General features: G+C 39.5%; 1 protein-coding gene across 1 annotated transcript; it reads left to right on the forward strand.

Moving 5' to 3' along the window:
• The first annotated feature begins 2,150 nt into the window (after positions 1 to 2,150).
• LOC100550023 (p53 apoptosis effector related to PMP-22-like) lies at positions 2,151 to 18,995 on the forward strand. Its single transcript, XM_003204168.4, has 3 exons — positions 2,151 to 2,596; positions 16,648 to 16,791; positions 17,045 to 18,995. The coding sequence occupies exons 1-3, from the start codon at positions 2,386 to 2,388 to the stop codon at positions 17,257 to 17,259; spliced, it is 570 nt and encodes a 189-aa protein (XP_003204216.1). The 5' UTR covers positions 2,151 to 2,385; the 3' UTR covers positions 17,260 to 18,995.
• The last annotated feature ends 433 nt before the right edge of the window (positions 18,996 to 19,428 follow it).

A 19,428-nucleotide genomic window follows, 5' to 3' on the forward strand; every position in this document is an offset into this window, starting at 1 on the left:
AAGATACTTAAGGATGACAAAGATGGGCAGGGCGTGGGAACACCCTCTGTGACTGAACGCTACTCATCTTTCTTTCAGTGTGATAAATGCATTCTGTGGTATCATCCTGCAAATGTTAACTTTTCTGACAATATGCCTTCATATGAAGGTGCGTTATGACAAAAAGTAATGACAAATCCTTCAGTCATAAACAGCTATCTAAAAGATGGCTGAGCACTCAGTAAATAAGGGAAAATCATTTTATTTTGCAATGTTGCTTTATCTGAGAAAAAAGGCCAAGTTTATAGAAAACTGATACTATTCTTGAAAGATTGAGACTTGACAAGAGACAAGATACAGATAGCTGAGCAGTCTACTGTCACATGCATGAGTGCTTTTGAAGTCATCATTCAGAACCCATCTATCATCCAAATCCAAATCTTTGTTGTCTCTTTTGGAGATTTTGCGACCGTCTCTACTTCAGCTATGGTAACAGAAGGAATGTATAAACAGATGTGGACAGGTTGCAGGTACCAGCATGTTGCACTATGGCTGAGCTTCAAATAGTAGCTTTTTTAACGTATATATAAAAATTCTGTGCACAAAACAGATGTATTGTAGTGTGTTAGAACTGATAATTAACCTTTTAAGCATTATGTTTAGATTAAAGATAACTGAATTTGTGGCTTGTAAAAACACAGCCCTCAAGGGCTTCCTAAAGTGTCCTTCATAAAAAGTTCCATTTTTCTTGAGATTGTCCCTTCTTTCTTTCCCAAAACAGCAGCTGAGATGTCATGATAGTTGGCTTTTGCTTTAAGTGATACTCAAATTCAAATGTCAAGTCTGTAGAGACATCTCCTGCTCTAACAGAGACCTGTCAAACTCCCTTTACGGACACCTCACAACCTCAAGAACACGGTCCAGGACTGTATTGCAGGAAGCCAGAGCCAGAAGGCCTCAGCTAGCCCGATCAGCACCAGTTGGAGAAAGAGGGGCAAAGTAGCTGCACCACTGCTGATCTACCACCAGGCTAATCAGATATCTCCACTTGTAGATACGACATAGTGTCACACTGACACATTCAAATTGCTTTCATGATGGAGCTAATGCTTCTTCACTGTGCTGCAGTTCACTGGTGTGGATGTTGCAGTTTGGGTCTATGCAAGCTCAAGACCTTTTTGTGCACACTTCTGTACAGTGCATTAATTCAGTGTAAGTTATGAATTTACTTCATATTAGTTCATTATTAATTTATTAATATTAATTCAGCAAAATGATGTGAAATTTGTGATTTAGCATTGATGTCACATTTCACCAAGAAAGCTGCAGTATAATTACAAATCTTCATGAATACATCAGGTCTGGGCTTGGATTCAGACCTGGCTGACAAAATCCACAAGGGGAACAAAGGACACTTTGCATCCTCTGTGCTTCAACATGTTTCACAGAAAACAGCTTCAGTCTGCAAGTAGTGCAGCTGCTTTCAGATGTACGGGTAACCAAAATACTGGGCTGAGGCATATATTAGTTCAAAGGGAGAGCTCTGTGCGCTGTGTTGCTTGTGAGCTGCCTGACAGACAAACCTGGAGCAGGTCGCAGGGAGGCTGTGGTTCATCTCTGTGTTGCGCTTCCAGCACATCACAGGCAGGCTCAGGCAGGCCCTGAGCAGCATGTGCATGGATGGATCCACGTGCAGACTTCCCAAGGCACAGTCAAACCAAAGCCTCAGATTCATTCTCCCACAATGGCTATACCCTTACAGTACTATATTTTTAATGATTAATTCCCATGGTGTTTTCCCTCCCAGCTATGTCCATAAAGGATAGAGAGGACATTTAGAAGGTCTTTCTTGTTTCTGTTTAATAGAAGCTAAAGGTTTTTTTTTTAATTGATTGTCAAAGATAGGTATCATTCATTTTTAAATAGAGTCCAAGAAAGGCAGCTTTCAACGTGTATATGGCAAGTTTCAGAAGAAGCCACCACCCTCCAATGCAAACAGTTGCCTGGATTCCTGCATTCACCTGCCCTGATTCAGGAGCTCAGCTATGAGATACTCCTTCTGCTGGGGAGAGACAGGAAGGAAAGTGTTAAACGCCGAGGGTGAGCAGCACCCGCTTTGTTACCGAGTCAGCAGAGCAGTGCAGATCCCACAGACAAACCCAGCCTTGCAGCCTCCCCCGGCCCAACTGGTTATTGCTCTGCAGTGGCTCTTACTCATTTGAATTTAGGTGGAGCTGCCTACCTCCCTCCCTCTCGTGTCTGTCCTGATTAAAAAGCTTTTTTTCAGACAGCTTCACGGCGGCTGGCAGGTACGGGTGCTCCTACTCAAGGCGTTTTGCAGAAGCACCCTTTACTTGGTGCGTCTGGGTCAATAACAGAGTCAGCTCTCCGTGCTCTGCCAGCAAGATGGTGAAGTACGGCCTTGACTACACTCGTTGCAGATGGATCCTACCCCTGCTCCTGGGCATTGGCGTTATCTTTGGCATCATTGCACTGGCGGGCAGGGGCTGGCTGGAATCACAGACCTTGCCCTATGTGCACCAAGCGTCGCTATGGGAGAGTTGCAGCAGGCCTTCACAGGGTGGGGAATGGAACTGCGAGTCTCTCATGGGTTATGGTAAGCATTGGCAAGGGCGGCGGGGAGGTTTCTGAAGCAGTGGGTCACCTTTCCAAGCACATCTCCCCTAAGCTCTCCCAAACATTTCTCCTAATATCTAATATCTGACCTTGTTTAAGAAGCTGTGGGAGATGGGAACCAGTGCTGAAATACACCAATGCTTTTGAGAAACAGAACAAAAACAATGTGTTCTCACCTCTGTGCAGAAAGAAACCTGGGTGCTTTAGACCATGGTTTGCGTAGTACAATAAACACACATGGTAGTGTATGAGTGCAGGAACTGCTATGGCATTTAAGACTTTCTTCCTCTTTTAGAAGAAGCCAATAACCTTTTCTCACTAATCACAACTTTCCAGAACTTAACTACTGCTGAACAAATGTCCAAGCAGCAGGTTGTGGGGTAAGACAATCTTGTGTGTCAGGAAGAAGTTGGGAGGTAAAAATGTATGGTACAAAGATATCCCCAGGGAGTGTCAGCCTGTAGAATGCTGCTCTAGTAGGTGGGTCGTGTGAATAAGCCTTTCCATGATTATGAAAGAAAGCTCTGAGAGAAGAAAAGATTTATGCTTGCATTGAACTTTGGCTAAGTGCGCTATTAAACAGGTTGACACAAACTGAAAAGTTTTAAACCGCTGTGTTTGGGAGACTAAGCCAAGAGAAGGATCATTCTAATTATGCTCTGTTTCTTAGTTGTTTTCTGTATATCTGGTATGTGTCACAGTCTAAAATAAGTTATTGACAGTTAGCCTGAGCCAGGAGAAACGTTTGAGCTTATGATTTATGCTGATACTAATTCAAACATTAAGGAAGAACATTTTCTCTAAAGCTTAGAATCTCAGCTGCTTTGGCTGAAAATTAATGTAAAACCACTTGTAGAAACAGTCTCAGAGGCTATTTATTACAGCTTTTTACAATTGTTTTAAAAATTTATCGTCTATTTCAAATTTTACCTCCTGTGCCCAAAACTGAGCTGTAAAGAGTTAACTGTAGCAGGCTTATTCTCAGACCTTCTGTGTCAGCTGTTTGGCTGGGCATGGATCAAGGCAGTTTGTTGGTTGCAGAGAAGGAGATGGTGATGCCCTGCCCCAAATGTGTGCTCATACTGTGAATTGTGGGGGGGAGGGAGGGAGAGAGAAAGGCCTGACTTTTCTTGGTTAGTATCACCAAAAGGTGAGTCCTCGTCCTGATGTCCAGCTGGCACTGAATGCCAGTTTTACCTAAGCAGAAAATTTTCAGAAGTTTCACCATGCTTCTCTTGATAGTACAGATGTTTCCAGGTCCTACATGGTTGTTTGGCATTTCACTTCCTTCCTTATTCTACCTCATTCTTACATGCTTAGATTCTGCAGCTGTATGCACAGTTTCCCACTGGGAAGCATCTATAGACAAGCCAGGTAGGTCATCCTTCTCAGTTTGGACTATCCCACCATTTATGGAGTTACCACAAATTACAACCTCAGTAAGTCCCATTTTTCTAACATGCTGGACTTAGGACATGCATTTCTCCAGAATATGCTCCAGCACATGCTCTGAGGAGTCATCCGACACCTTTGAAATCATTAGAAATGCTCTCAATGGGCACCCACTCTCAATGGGCATGCATCTACCACTTTACCTCATTAAGGCTACTAACGACCCAGAAAGCCCAGGCGGATGCTCTAAATCTTCCTGGAAAAAAAATCCCAAGTGGAGAAGAAGAACATGGCTGAGATAGTTATTTCGCCAATGGGACAATAGGTAAGACTTGATGTAAAAAATAAAAATAAAAATAATTATGTAGGCCAAGTGACAGTGAATTTCCCTTTTCAAGATGATGACCTTCCAATGTAAATCTAGGCCATTGCAGGTGTGGTTACCCCAGAGTGGTGGGAGAACTGTAAACTTGTCATGGTGAAAAGTCACTATCCTGGTCTTTTCCAGCCCTGCAGATGCAGGTCTCTACTCTTCCTTAATCCAAGCATGGTGCCTGCAGCACTGTACTGTAGAGCTGTTGTCCTCCTTATGTTTTGTCCTTCTGGTTATGTGATTTTCCTACCCATTTTCTGGGGACCAGCACCTAGTACAAGAAGACCTGGGCTGAGCCCTCAGGCTGGAGTGGATCGATGTCCTTCCCTTCTCACACAGGTGTGCTAGCAGATGTGGTAGCATCTGGAAACACCATTTTCTTTACTACTTCAGGATACCTTTACGAAACACAGAAGAGTAAGGAGGGATTGCAGTTTCTTTTCTCTTTTTTCTTTTTTTTTTAATCGAAAAGCAAATGTAGCCAGTTTTATGTCTCTAAGGACTGGTCTCAACTCTGGGCCCTGAGCAGATGGAGTTGCTTTCTAGGCAGATTTCCTTCAGGCATCTTATCTACAGAGGTGGGGAGTGTTCAGATCCAGTTCTGCCCACTGTACTTCCTATCATTCTGTCCTTGCTCAGTAGATGTGGGGTTGGGATATCTCTTCTGAGAGCCCTGTCATTGCTCATGTAGCATGCAAGTACCTGGTGCTCATCTTGGATTCCACTCAAAAGGCCAGACCATGTGACAGCATCTCACTTGGAAGCATACACCTTGTAAGCATACATCTCACTTGTTTTGCATTAAGACTGATTTTGTATGCCCTGCTGCTAGAACATAGGTTTCTAATAATTCTGGGGTTCCATTTATCCACAAATTCACAGAAAATAAGCATTCAGTGTCATGTTCTGTGGATATTTATCTTTCTTTTGTGCCAAGCTAAACACCATGCTTGATAAACAAAATGTAATTACACGTCGTCCTGAGCATGGAGACAAAAGACATGATGTAAATAGCAAGGACAGGAGTATGTTACATTTTCTAGAGATTAATACTTTCATCCCCCCCCTCTATCTCACAGTTCCTGTTTGCTTTCCTCTGGGCTTTATTTTCAGCTTCCAAAGCTGGGTAGGTTCTGAAATTCAGTCTTACTGTGGGGCTAGTTTCACTGACATACGTGATATGTATGTCTACAACAGTGAGTGTCAGTGAATATGCCCAACATGGCTTGGATAGTAAGATATCTTAATCCACCACAGACATCTTCATCTCATTAAAATTAGATCTAATCATAAAGGTCTTGCAAGTTGTTAATACAGTGTGCAAATTCAGATCAAATTTTCCACCTACAATGTCTATAATTCCCCTGCATCTCTGCTGTTTAGCTTAGACAAAAAAAAAAAAGCTGAATGTTTCATTGTCACTTCAGTGGCACCATCAGGAACATTTGGAATCTCCTGAGTTGTTTAAGCTGACAGAATTCAGAACATCACAGGGAGGACAAGAGGCCTACACAATAGTGCTTTTTTGGAAAGCCAGAGTAACTGCTTCATTGGTGCATTAAGCTTCTGTGCACTAGACTGTTACAAAGACTTAGACTTTGTGGATTGGTAACAGGCACACTATGGAATGTAAGTATTTGGGACGTGGCTGAGCTTGCAAAGAAAGTGCAGAAGTTAAATCCCTTCATGAAGCTGCCATGGCACTCCTTTGTTTTTCTTGATTTTTTGGCTACAGTACCTCTCTTGTACAAGGCGTGTCTCAGACCTGAGACCGTTTTTCAGTGTGTAATTTATTCCACTGCAGGCTCTGAAGATGTTTAAACATGTGCATTCTTGGTTGGGAGGAATAACTGATCTTATTAGTCTCAGTATGATGCACAATAAGATGAAAAACTTAGGGGTACTTGTCCCATCTCACATTTTACTTGTCCTTGCAGCCCTTGTATGCGTGCAGATGCTGCCCTCAAAATAACTGCAAGCTCAGACCTCTGAAGTAGTTGACTCATTTGGATAGTGCAAATAGAAGTCTTGGAAAAACGTTAGAAAAAGGCATTTTTGCATGACAAATGAAATCCAGATCATCAATCATTTTCACATTATAGTATCCAAACCCAACCTTTTCCTACAATGTTTGGAGTTTATTGCCTGTAGAGAGTAGGAGAAGGTTGAATGATTTTCCCATCTGGAGAGGAGACATTTCTTTGGCTTGTTTTCCTAGATAGCGATTAACAGTGTTCTATCTCACTCCAGTATTATTTTGGACTATGAATGTTAGTGCAATATTACAAGATAGGATGGCTAGTATAGTATAATAATAGAAAAACATTCGTTCAAATATGACAAGAGATGATTATGTCTACAGTGTAAGTGAAGAAAGGGAATGCTGCAAAAGGCAGCATTTTCACTCAAAGAAATAAATATTCTACTGTAATCCACAAGGACCATACCGGTAAGTAGATTTTCTTCTCTGTTTTGCCTGTATCAAGCTGTTGGATCCAGAGAAACTTCTGTCACACTGAAGCTCCATTTAGTATTCCAGAGGCAGCATGCATGAGTGGAAATTACTTGCCACCTCCCCCTAGCTAATGATACAGCGATGAGGTACATGGCCTGGTCCCACATCTCCTTCTGGGAAATTACCTTCTTCAGCCAGTGACTCATCACACCTAGGGCACAGGACAGACCAGACAGAAGTTTCCCTGCTGCCGCACTGCCTACATGAAATTATTTTGCCTTCTCCCACATGCCTAGCAGGGCTGACAGCCAGGCACAGGGAAGCCCTTGCTTGGCTCAGGCTCAAGCAGGTACCCTGAGGAGAATGGTACAGAGACATTTCCAGAGAGCTGGAGTGAGACATAGCCCACCTAGCAGGATCTGAGAGGAGAAGCTGCCTGTCTCGATTGTTGCTTGGCAGGGGTGTATGCACGTAGAAGAGGAGTGAAGCAAGCATATAACTTTGCTTTGAAGCAGGGCCTGTTCCAAGTCGAAGGGCCATTGTTGCAAACTTTCCCTGAAGCCAAAGTTCTGCGCTTCAACTCTTCTAGATGACAGCGATATTCAGATAGATTTGTCAACGTGCCCTTAAATATGGGAAACAAAGGCTGGGGAGGTTTCTGATCAGTCCAAAAAAGTCCATGAGAGAGCTGCAGCCAGCTATATTCTCTATGCATTATCTGATTTACAGGGTAAAGTCTTCACTCTTTTGGTACAGGGGAAAATGAAAATGTTCCTACTTCACGTGAGTGTGAAACACTTATATTTGCATACACTGATAGTGAGTAATTTTACTGACAGTGTGAAGGGTAGCACATCACTTCCTAAATCACCAATCTCCTACTAATTACTTTGGACTAACAAGTGAAAAAGGCAATGACAAGATTAGTTACTTAATAACCCATAATATTCAATAGTTATTCAAAACTTAGAATGCTAGAAAATACAACATGAATTAAATGTGTTAAACAGCAATATATTTAAGTGACTCTGATGGAAGAACAAAAGAAAATGTTTGATTTTTCCTCAGTTTGTAGGAGAGACTCCATTGTTACTATAGAGGTATAAAGAAAGGAATCAACCCCAGAGCATTTAATTAGCATGACTATTTTCATTCCTTAACTGCAATTGCAAATATGCTTTCCCTTGTAATTTTAGGGTTTGTTCTTTTATATATTTAGTGGCGAATTCATTTAATCAGACTCATTTTAAATAGTACTTATACTCTTCAGCAATTAACTCTACAGAAGCAATTGCAGATGGCATCCCACTGTTTATCATCCAGCCTGCACTTTAACAATTACAGTTAAATTGGGTGGGAAAATATCAGTTGTGTGGAGGGTTCTTATCTCCCCATGAGGAGTGAACTACTGGTGTTGAGGACTTTGCAAAAATCCTCAGTGTTTTGAGTAGTCAGGATTGAAGTCATTGAGTGCATACCATTCAGTCACACACAAAGTATCTCTGCTGAAAATTGTGGCTATATTCTTATTTCTCTTCAGCACATATCTTCCTTTAGCTTATTGAGGTAATCTGATATAACAAAGCTAAAGTACTCTCGGTAGTCTAAGTGGTGATAAGAGCTGCAAGGCTGAATATGAATTCTACTGTAGGATTAAAGAGCCAGATTACTTAAGCAATTACTCAGGAAAAGAAACAAACCTCTCTAAATACTGTTATTTTTACATTTTCATTTCTCACTGACAGCTTGTATTGTTCTAAGCAATTTCGAACTTGTTCAGTCAGAAAATGTTTTAATGCCACATTTCTTCTTTGTTAAGCGCTAATACAAGATCTCTCTCATCAGTCAAAAATTCCCAGAATTCAAATTGGTTTGTGGGGTGAGGACGTCTATGTCTTTGTCAGATGTCTCTGACCATGTCCAATGAAAAATGGGGGTTAAGCATAAGAAGAACAATACTTGGTGCATATAGAAATGAGATATAAATTCAATGTTTTTCAGCCTCAAATAGTCTTGGGACAATCAAACCTAAAAGGAGCTTTTTGGAAAGGTTCCACCCTGCTGTTTCAATTCCAAGTTCTAGTTCATAGCCTATGTTGTCACAGAAATTTATTCTGTTTAACTCACATTATATCTTTTAACCCATATTATAGCTCAAGAGTAGTTAGGGAGCAGATTTATCTTGCTATGCATATGTACTGATTTATCAATACCTTGCCTGTATTATTTATTTGACCTTACCCACCCCACATTCAAGTTTAAGTCATCCTATTTTAGTTTAAAATAAGTAGGAAAAATAAGAGGAAACCTATCGTAGTATTAAACTGTATAAAATTAAACTGAGATCTCAAAATATTTGCAGCGTATGCAACTGCTTCTGAAGATAATGCGAGCTAGGGGTATTCCCTGACTCTCCCTTGGTCAAACCTTTAATTTTGAGACACTATGTGCACATTAATTTAATAGCTAACTTACTCACTTGGTGATTCCTTTGATGACAGTGCTACACCTTCTGCCACTTCTGCCTCCCTAGCGCTAAGTAAGCACTGAGGAGAAACACTCATTAATATAGGATTTGCAGAAGCCAGCATCGAAGTCAAGCTTGTACATGTCTCATCTTATGAGAAGATGAATTTGAACCACTCCCTCAAGCCTAACTACTCCCCGCCTCAAAATCCAAGTCAGGATAGCTCCTAAACTGGATTGCTTTCCTCAGTAAAAGAAGAGGTTTTCAGAAGTACATAAAGCCTTGAACACAGGTCTTGCCTGTATATGTTCATTACCAAAGTCAGTGGTTGGAAGTTAATAGTTATTTGCTTTAAATGTGTTAAAGTCCACCAAGCCAAACTGAAATGTTACTTTAGCCCTAAGCTATGGTTAAGATACTGCCTTCTGCTAATATATATTGTGTTTTACTGGTGTGTGGTCTGTGCATGAAGGTTCTTTACCTTACTGTTTTCATTTAAAGATGTTATTATATGATAATTGGAAGACCATATTCTTTCCCATTTGTATGATGGGACCTGCTACTAACCATTGAGAAACTTTAGCAATGGAATTATGTAGAATGAATCTAAGTAGGTCATTCTCTGCCACAATGGTTGACTCTTAAGTAATGGCAAACTCAAAGGTTTACATGGTTCCTGCTCACATAAAAATGGCTTGCATATCATAAGATAATACTCTGTTATTAAATGAGAAATCTGTATTGACTGCCAATAAATTCTGAAGTAATGCTGAGGGAAAGAGCAGAGTCACTAAAAAGGGTATCAAAAAGAACCTAAACTGCATATTTTGTATTCTACTTCAAACTTAACACACACACAAAAGAACAAAGAAGAACAACCAGTACTGGCCTGCCGAGAGAAAGATCAACAAAAATCAGTTGTTTTAAGAACAGTTCAGATGCAATGAAGAGCACCAGAGGATAGAAGCTCAGAGAATAATACACATCCAATCATACTTTGATATTTTTTTTTCCCATTTATTCTATTTGTAAATTATCCTTGGCTAATATGTTACTTTCTTCATTTTTATAGTTTTTATTTTAAGTTATATTCAGTCAGTAGCTTTCAGTCTGCATATATTGTTTATTTATAAGAAGCTACTTTTAAAACTTTTTGATTCAGTTTTAGCCGTACACACAAACACACAGTCTAGTATTTCATAATCAGCTCATGTTATCAGCAGATGCTTGCAGAACATTTTCAAAGAGAGCATCAACTTTTCTTATAGTTTGATTATTACAGCTTGCCTGATTATAACTGTCAAAAGACAAGATTTTGTGCCGTGTAGTTTTAAAAGGAAATTCTGACCATGCCACATAACTTGGAGTCCTATATGGCAGTGGTTTATATATACAACAACAGTTCTTAACCCTTCAGTTGATAAACTGAGTTTAGGATTAATGACTTTGATGGGTCAGATGGAAGTTAAGGAGGTATAAATTAGGAGAACGCTTTCAATTTAATTTATCATTTCAATAGAAACAAATCAACGAGTCCAGAGTTCGCTACACCCTGATGAAAAATGTCAGGTTGAGAAATCCGAGTGAGTTCAGCTTTGTTTTCAAAATAATGCTCTTTCCCTTTAATCAGACAGTCATAAAACAGGTTGAGCTCTACAAACTCAGTCTAGAAACATTCTCATTACGTACAACACAGAGATGAGTCACCGGCATGGCAGATTTTAGTTCTTGTAGAATTGCTATGTAAGACTGGAGCTAGAACAGTAGGATTTGTGTTCCTCTTCCCTGATTCTGTGAGGGATAACAAAGTAAATGTTGTTGTTTTCAAGGCAATCTTGCTTTTTTCTCTCCTTTGTATTGAAACTGTCATCTTTTAAATTTCTGCACAATTCACTGCAGAGGCTGATGTGATAACATGATCAGCTGGCAAGAATGTGTCAGTAATTTGTTGATCTCTGCAAGCTGACAACAAACTGGTTTTCTTTCTAATGCTATTTGTGTATTTAGATTCAAGCTAGGAGGAAAATTTGAATAAACATATTCCTACTGATTTGACTAGAAGTACTCCTGAACTTTCTAGGTTCCTTTTAGAAAATATGAACTCGGAGACACTCAGTAGTTTGTGTCACCTGGGGGTTACCAAATCAAGAAAGACATGAGAACAACATCGTAAATGTTTTCTCACATTCATGAGGCATATACAGTGAAATCAGAGAAATTTGTTGTTATCATGAGTGGGCTTGTTTTCAAGGCACATGTTATTTTCAAGGCACTGCTGGGAGCACAAAACACATGGCAAGCTAAGAAGAGCAGAGTTAGTGGTCCTAAGTTTTGACTTGGCTTACTGCTGAGCAAGGAAGTTTGCTACTTTATGTGTAAACCATGAGTAGTGTTTGCACTTTGGGAAAATGCATGAGAGTGTGAAATCAGGAAGACAGGAAATTGGAGACACTCTTAGTCCTGGATTTCTCATAGTCCATCAGCTTCCATATGGTTGCAATCAACAAGAGGATATTCAAAATATGTTTAGATGGAAGGATACAAGAGGAAGTCATGCTACTTCTGAACTAACTTAGCTTTGATAGCACTGTAATAAAGTAATTATTAAATAATCTCAGCTAATTATCTTGCTCATAAGCTACAGCAAGATCTGTTTGGGCATGTGTGGACTCTTTCTGTTCTCCAAATTAGCTGAGATTCTCCTCACACAGCAGTGGGTATTAGATGGAGGGCACTTATTTTCATTTTCCAGTAGTCACATATGGTTGCATTCATGGTGGGTTGTTTGGACTCTCAGAAGTCATTACTGACTCATGCACAAGACACTGTACACAGAAACACTTTTTCCTCTGCTTTAGATGGGCATGAAAATGGGTGGCTGTTTTGCCTGTGTTAGATTGCATGGTCTTGTTGTAAGGCCTTTACTGTAAGACAGAATTGCTCAGAAAATTGCCGACTAAAAGGAGCTGAAGAGAGGATAGTGTATTACCTCCCACAAACTCTCTCACAGTGTTCATTTGCATTTTTTCAGCTGACAGAGGAGGCAAAAAGGGTGAAGTAGGATGAAAACGCAAGTGTTGCAGTATCCTGAAGGTTTTCCAGGACACTTGCATAAATACACATTTCTTTTCTAACTAGCACGTTTTAACTATTAAACTGCCAAATCGTCACTTCCAGTTGGAGGACATGAGAAAACAGTTCCCACAAGTTCCCGAATATGTTCACTGATCTAGCTTGATGTCATTTAACCTGCTGTTCCTTCTCTCTCCTTCTGATTTTATGACGGGGACTTTAAGCTTTCAAGTGCTCTCCCTCTAGAGTCAAGTGTTCGTTGAGTTGACATTGCATCCATGATAATTCTATGATCTGGATTTCTTATTTTCATGAAAAAAGATTTGCAGTTATAAAAAATTATTTATGCTTTAAATTTTGCTTTATGTTAAAGAAAAATATAAAGAAAAATAAGTCAATATTTGGGACCAGCTTAGCTGCTTGGTTGCAATTAAATCATTTGCTAGATGCATTCAAAAGTGATTCCTATTAAAAATGCCTATTCCGAACGAAGTATTTTGCAGCACGTGGAGAAAGTGCTTGGGGAGGGTGTTGCTGCTCAGCGTCACAAGGATTCTATTCTTGTGCTAAGGCTTTGAGACTACTCTGGAGATGCAGAAGACATTTTGTGGTTGTAATGGCTGGAATTGCACATTCTCCATCTGTTTCAGTGTTTTCTGATCAGTGAAATTCTTCTAATTCGGGCATTTTTGAGGAACTATAATTACTAGCTATATTGGCAAAGACACTAAGGTACTGTAGTTCTATCTGACACAAGGAAAAATAAATACCTCAAAAACAAAAACAGTTGCAGCTGTACCCACATAAAGTTTTGCTACCTTTTACCTCAGGAAGGTAAGGTGTTTGCACACTGTGGTGTCAGACTACTAAAAAGTACTGCTTAAAAAGACCATATGAAGTCAGGTTCCTCAAAAAACAAAACAACAACAATAAAAAAACAACAACAACCCATAACTGTGGATCTCCTATGGAAGCCTATTGCCTTACAGGAGCTGTATATTGGTTTTCTTCCAACTCTGAGTTACATTTTTTTTCTTTTAAAAAATGTCATGAAATTGACTGTTACATGATTAAGCAATGAGTCTTAAAGATGTAGGCATCCTGTGGCAAACACAATACATCCAGTGCCCTGCAGGCTGTGCATACACCCAGTGTGCTTTCATACAGTCACAGCACTTGTAATACTACTTCAGGAAAAACACCTGGGCAAGGCTAAAGAGGAGTGAGATGACAGCATGGGCATGGTACCACCACATTTTGCTGCCACCATCAGGTCCCCTCTGAGTCCTTAGCCTGGTGAATGCTGCCAGCTGCTGGATGGTAAGTGTCAGCAGCTCAAGAAGCAAGGCTTTGATAGGTCAGCTGAGGTGCTCCTCTTCCAAGCTAGACCCTCCTTTTCCATGCTGTGTGCTATACCTCTGTGCCTTCTCTAAATTCCCCAAGTAAAGAGTTTAACCTAAAACACCAAGCTAGGTACTAAGATACAGGCACAGCTTTGCTATCTCTTCATTTTTTCTCAGGCAGCTGCCTGTGTACGAGAAGAATAATACAGTTGACAGGTCTTCTAAAGCAGATGGAAACCCTTTGGCATAAGGAAGAAAAGAGACATAACATAAAACAGAAAATGTAGTGCAGTGGCTAGAAGGGAACGGAAGTCATAGTGTAGAAAAGAAAGTTGAAAAGTCAACAGAAAGATAAATTGGTTTTGATGGGTCAATGGAAACAAAAGTAAAGATGGAAAATCTTTAACCAAAAGGGCTGCCAGTCAGGTGAGGTAAGCTGTTGTCCCACTCAGGTTTATGCTATCTGACCTCACCTCCAACACTGGATTCAGGCTTTGGTGCCACCATACATGAAAGATGTAAAAACATTAGAGAGCATCCAAAGGAGGGCTATGAAGAGAGCGAAGGGTCTGGAGGATATGATGTGAAGAGCAGCCAAGGTCCCCTGTCTTGCTGGACCTGTGTTAGGGGAGGGCTAGGTTGGGTGTTAGGAAAAGGTTCTTCACCAAAGGGCGGTGGGCATGGAACAGGCTGCCCAGGGCAGGGGTCATGGCCCCAAGCTGCCAAAGTTCAAGAAGCATTTGAACAGTGCTCTCAGACATAGGGTTTGGATTTTGGGTAGTGGTGTGTGGAGCCAGGGGTTGGACATGGTGGTCCCTGTGGGTCCCTTTCAACTCCCAACAAACCTGTACTCTGTGATTCTATGACCTCCTTAGGCCTACCTGAGGAAAATTCTTGGTACAAGACTGCAAGAGAAGCTCTGCTGGACCTGGAGACAATCTTTTGTGTGGGAGAAGTTGCACCATGATCACTATTTTATGACCAATGCAGTTGCTATTACTGAGGATAATACACTGTAAAGTACTGGCTTCTGCTTCGGTCCAGAGTCATCAGTGACATTTCCTTTGCTCCTTGTGTAGTACAAGTTGGATTACAAGCAAAGGGAAGGCTATTCATTATGTAATTAGCAAATGATTTAACCTGAAATATTACTGATTTAGTAAGAGCTTCTATTGCAGCATAAACAAGCAGCCATGTTTCACATAGAAGACACCAAGCTTTCTGTTCCTATCTCTTCAACAGTTTTTGGTTTTAAAGCTGTTGGTTTTAAAGCTTTTCCAAGCTCCCCTGGACCAAAGATCAGTCGGAATGGCCAACAGCTGCACTAACTGCAAATCTTCCAGCCATCAAGCAGTCAAAGAGAAAGCAGGGGAAAAGAACAAATACGCATGCTCAAAACAAGATTCTTCATTGCTCTTCAGCAAGTTAGTGTTAACATGTATTTTTGTCCGCTTCTACCTGATTATTCTTGAAATCATTAGATGGCAGAAATTCAAGGTAGCTCATTCTTCCATAGTGCAAAGAAAGCTTTTGCTAGGTATGCTAGGGAATGAAGACCCTGAATTCCCATGCAAAAGATAAAACAAATTAGGTATTACTTTTTTCAAGAAATGCTGAGTGATTGTGGGTTGGACTCAATGGTCCTTGTGGGTCTCTTCCAACATGGTATATTCATGATTCAAAGAGTACCGGTGCATTAGAAAGTTGAATTAGTCAAAACTATTGTTTCGTTGTCAGCCTAATGGTGCCTGTCAAGCTGCTGATCAGTACTTCTGATGTCAGAAATATGAACAGCACTGATGGAGTATGTATTGAGAATGTGAACTGGTAGTGTTTGGCACACTCAGTACAGTCTTCTGATTGAAGCAGTCAGCTTAGTAGGTTTTTGAATACTAGAAATGTCAAGTAACTTGGTTCCATAACTAATCTTTAGTGAACAATGAGCACCACATTTGAGTTATAACAATCACCAGGCTTGTTTCGGTTGTGGTAATTTTACAGCATTAATGTTATATGCATTTGATTAGAAGCAAATACCTTGCAAACACATAGTGTAGGTGAGGGGATGAAGTCCGTAAATGCCCAGCAGAATTTAACTGCTTATTCTATATACATACCCAATTTTAAAAGTGTCAAAGTGGGCTTGGTGCAATGAAAAGATACTTGGATCTTTTTGAGCAGTCATCACCCCTCAAGATTTAAAATAGTGAAAAAATAATATTTTTTTCAGTTGTTATTCCAGAGCCATGTGCTTAGCTCTGACATGTTGTAACATAAATATATATAAGTTGAAAACAAAGTTATTTCTATCCTGAACAGATTTTTGAAAATAGAACAGTTCTAATTTTGGAACAAAAGGAGAGGTTGAAGTTTTCTACAAAACAGACTCAAAATCCTTAGCTTCTCAGAGTTAAATAAAGGATAAAAAGGCAGAAATTTCTGAATCTTGATATTTATGGTGTATTGCCATACTTTTAAATTTTCATGCCAGAGTGATAGTGCTTGTATTTATTTTTTAAAGGAAGAACGTAATTAATTTCAGGGATGGTCTAACTCTCCTGGTTTATGCAGAATGCTGCTGGTTTTACAGCCTCTGCTGAGGTAATGACATTTATTCTTGGAGTGTCCTCTATTTAATCTCTACAGTCATTTTTTGCTCAATTCTTAATTGTTAAACCTTTATAGGAAGCATATATACAAGCCCCATTTCTTTCTGTAAGAGAGGTCAAAGACGGTGTGCTTACAGACTTTGTGCTTTATGAATGATTTCTGTAGGGTCTAAAATATTCATCTACAAGAGGAAAGAAAGTTTTCGTGCTTTTCCTCTTGGGACTTCTTTTTTGTGTTTGTTTAAAATTAGCCTTTCATTATAAGTTAGAGAAAAACACATCTTTTTATTCATTCTAATATGCTTTCCTTCTGATTTCAGCTTGGGGAAGAGCTGCAGCTGCCACATACCTTGTTGGCTTCATTCTCCTTGTCATCTGTTTTGCTCTGGCCATCATAGCGTTTGCCATTGATACACTTCGGTTCAACTTCATAAGAGGGATTGGAGGCTTGCTTTTTGTTGCTGGTAAGACAATATGTGAAGCAAAGTTTAGCTCATGCAGATATACTAGAACTGGTATTTTCCTTATCTGCTTCTATGCTCAGTTCTCTGTCAGCATGCATTTGAACTCTCAATGAAAAATAACATAAAATCAGTCATGGCAGTGGATCAGTTTCTAAATCCTCCAAAACGTGGGAGGATTTAACTGCAACTGTTATGGAGGTGAGCAGTGTGATGGGTGTAAGGTTAATCCACTTTTTCCCTCCTGTTTCTTCAGCTGTGTTCTCCGTCATGGGCCTGGTCATTTATCCAGTGAAGTTCTCCAGTGAAATTGAAATGACGGGAATCAATATGTTCAGCTGGGCCTATGGCTTTGCCTGGACCACTGCCATTATGGAAATATGCTTGGGATTTTTCTTCTGCTGCCTTCCTAACTACGAAGATCAAATCTTGGGTAATGTGAAGCCCACATATTTTTACTCTTCCCCATAAACACCAAGAGAAATATATTTGTATTCAAGAGATATCTGACAGACCATCTACATTTTCCAGAATAGTATCATCAGATGGAGTAGAAAGAGTTGGAAACTTTTAAAATACATATAGAAAAACAGTACTGGCATTTTACAATAAAGTTATTTACTATTTTCTGAACCTTCGTATCTGATGTGGATTGCTTAGAAGATTAGTTCTAAAAATTAAAAAATCCTTGTGTTTCCTCATTCATTCCCATGAATGTTGGTGCATATGGATTCCGTTAAATCTTATATGCTTTTACATTTCCAATTAAATTCAGGAAAGAAACTATTAGTAAACAAAACAACACATACCGTCTTTCTGAAGAAAATTAGCTCACAGAAATCCCATTTTGTATGTTTCAATTTTCTCTAACCTGAAGATTTTGTGCATTTTTCAAGAAACCAAATGCCTTAATCTACTGACTGTCAGGAGCAGCAAATTAGTCAGCCAGCACTTCATGACTTTACTCCCAGTTTTGCATTCATTCACTTAAACTGTAGGGCTACAGGAGAGACACCCACTACCAAAGCTAGCATCCTGATTTTCACCCATCCATTTGGAATGTAAGTATTTATTTCTGAATGTTAGCATCAGTAAGCTAAGACCATCAGTAATCCAAGCACCTTCAAAAATTCTGGCATTCTGTTGTTGGTGCCAGCACAGAGCAGGCAAAGGCAAAGGGGATTTCCAGACATTTCTACAACCTACAGATCTGGTTTAAAGAGGCTCCTGGTTCAACTTTTTTTCATGGGCCTCTGACCCTTTGATCAGCTGTATCAAAATCTATGGCTTTAGGAAGCTCTGTTTCAGATGTTTTATCCAGGATAAAAGAGCCAGGAAGGAGTTATGCAGAGGTATAAGCCACTCGGCAGTCTGGGCACACATCAAGTGTGGGCCTGGAGCAGTGTGATTCTAGGTATCGAACTTTTGCCAAAAAGCCCTTTTTCATTAATTTGATGTTTATAAGTATTCTAAAAGTAGAGATTGTATACTGTAATGTGTGTAAATACCAACTAATACTAAGACTCTCACATATAAGATACCCTTCTGTATCTTATATTCTACAGTGCTGCAAGCCTTGGTATATTGAAAGCAATTAGGTTTACTCAATAAACTGATGGCTTCTGCATTGCTAACCCTAGCTTTATAATACTCAATATCTTGCTTTCTGTAAAGAGAACTCCTACTGAAATCTTTAACTAGATAGAATTATTATCTTGTAATACATGTGCAATTTTGTAACTGTACTTTGTGGAAAGTGTCCTGCCAAATGTTCTTTACTGCAAAGAATGAGATAGAATTTTTTTTTTAGTAAAGCCTCTAGGTAGCTAAAATTAATAAAGACACAGGCCTTAATCTTCTTTTATCTTTTTAAAAATATATATTTTATTCATCCTCTTTTTTTAATGCAATTAACTCCATTTAATTTCATGGGGTGACTCCTAACTTAGATCAATAAATATGAGAAATGTATCAGGCTGACATGGAGTGTCTATGTGACAGGGAAAGGCTAGAAAAAAGCTTGCAAATACATTAAGAAGATATTTCCTAGTCGTAAGAAAATGAAAATAAAATAAACACAATTGGGATAACAGTTTGTATAAAATGGTTTTCAATTCTTTATGTAATGTTACCTGTCCAGGAAAAGAAAATCGTAACTCTTTTCATTATGCTTATTATACCTAATAAATGATGGTATCTATGCATTGTTTCAAAACTGAGTCTTAAATTTTGTTGTCTGCCAAGAAGAAGAAAGCATGGAGTCTCCCAAAGTATTCTCTTCTAAGGCACCATATTGGAGCATCTGTGTGTACTGGCTGGATTTGAGAGGGAAGAGTAATTTAAAGATCTAACATTAAGACCATCTTGTTCTGCTCTTCAGTTGACTGTATCCTGGGGCCTCATTCATATTCATACGAGAATAGTGATTTTGCTCTGTTGAGTTTATGGTCTACATGGAGACAAGTAACTATATGCATGGTTCTGTATTACAGTGTGTTACAGCTTGTTTTGGTGTGGGAGACAATGTTCTCGTGTTCAGCAAATAGGAAAGCACTCTGGTCCTGCTCAGTGCTTCTGGATGTGTCAATCCCTTGAGGAAGCAAAGGTGAACTTGAGCAATCGCTGATTGTATTTATAGTT

This window comes from Meleagris gallopavo, chromosome 2 (assembly GCF_000146605.3).
Source record: "Meleagris gallopavo isolate NT-WF06-2002-E0010 breed Aviagen turkey brand Nicholas breeding stock chromosome 2, Turkey_5.1, whole genome shotgun sequence".
Classification (NCBI taxonomy): Eukaryota; Metazoa; Chordata; class Aves; order Galliformes; family Phasianidae; genus Meleagris; species Meleagris gallopavo.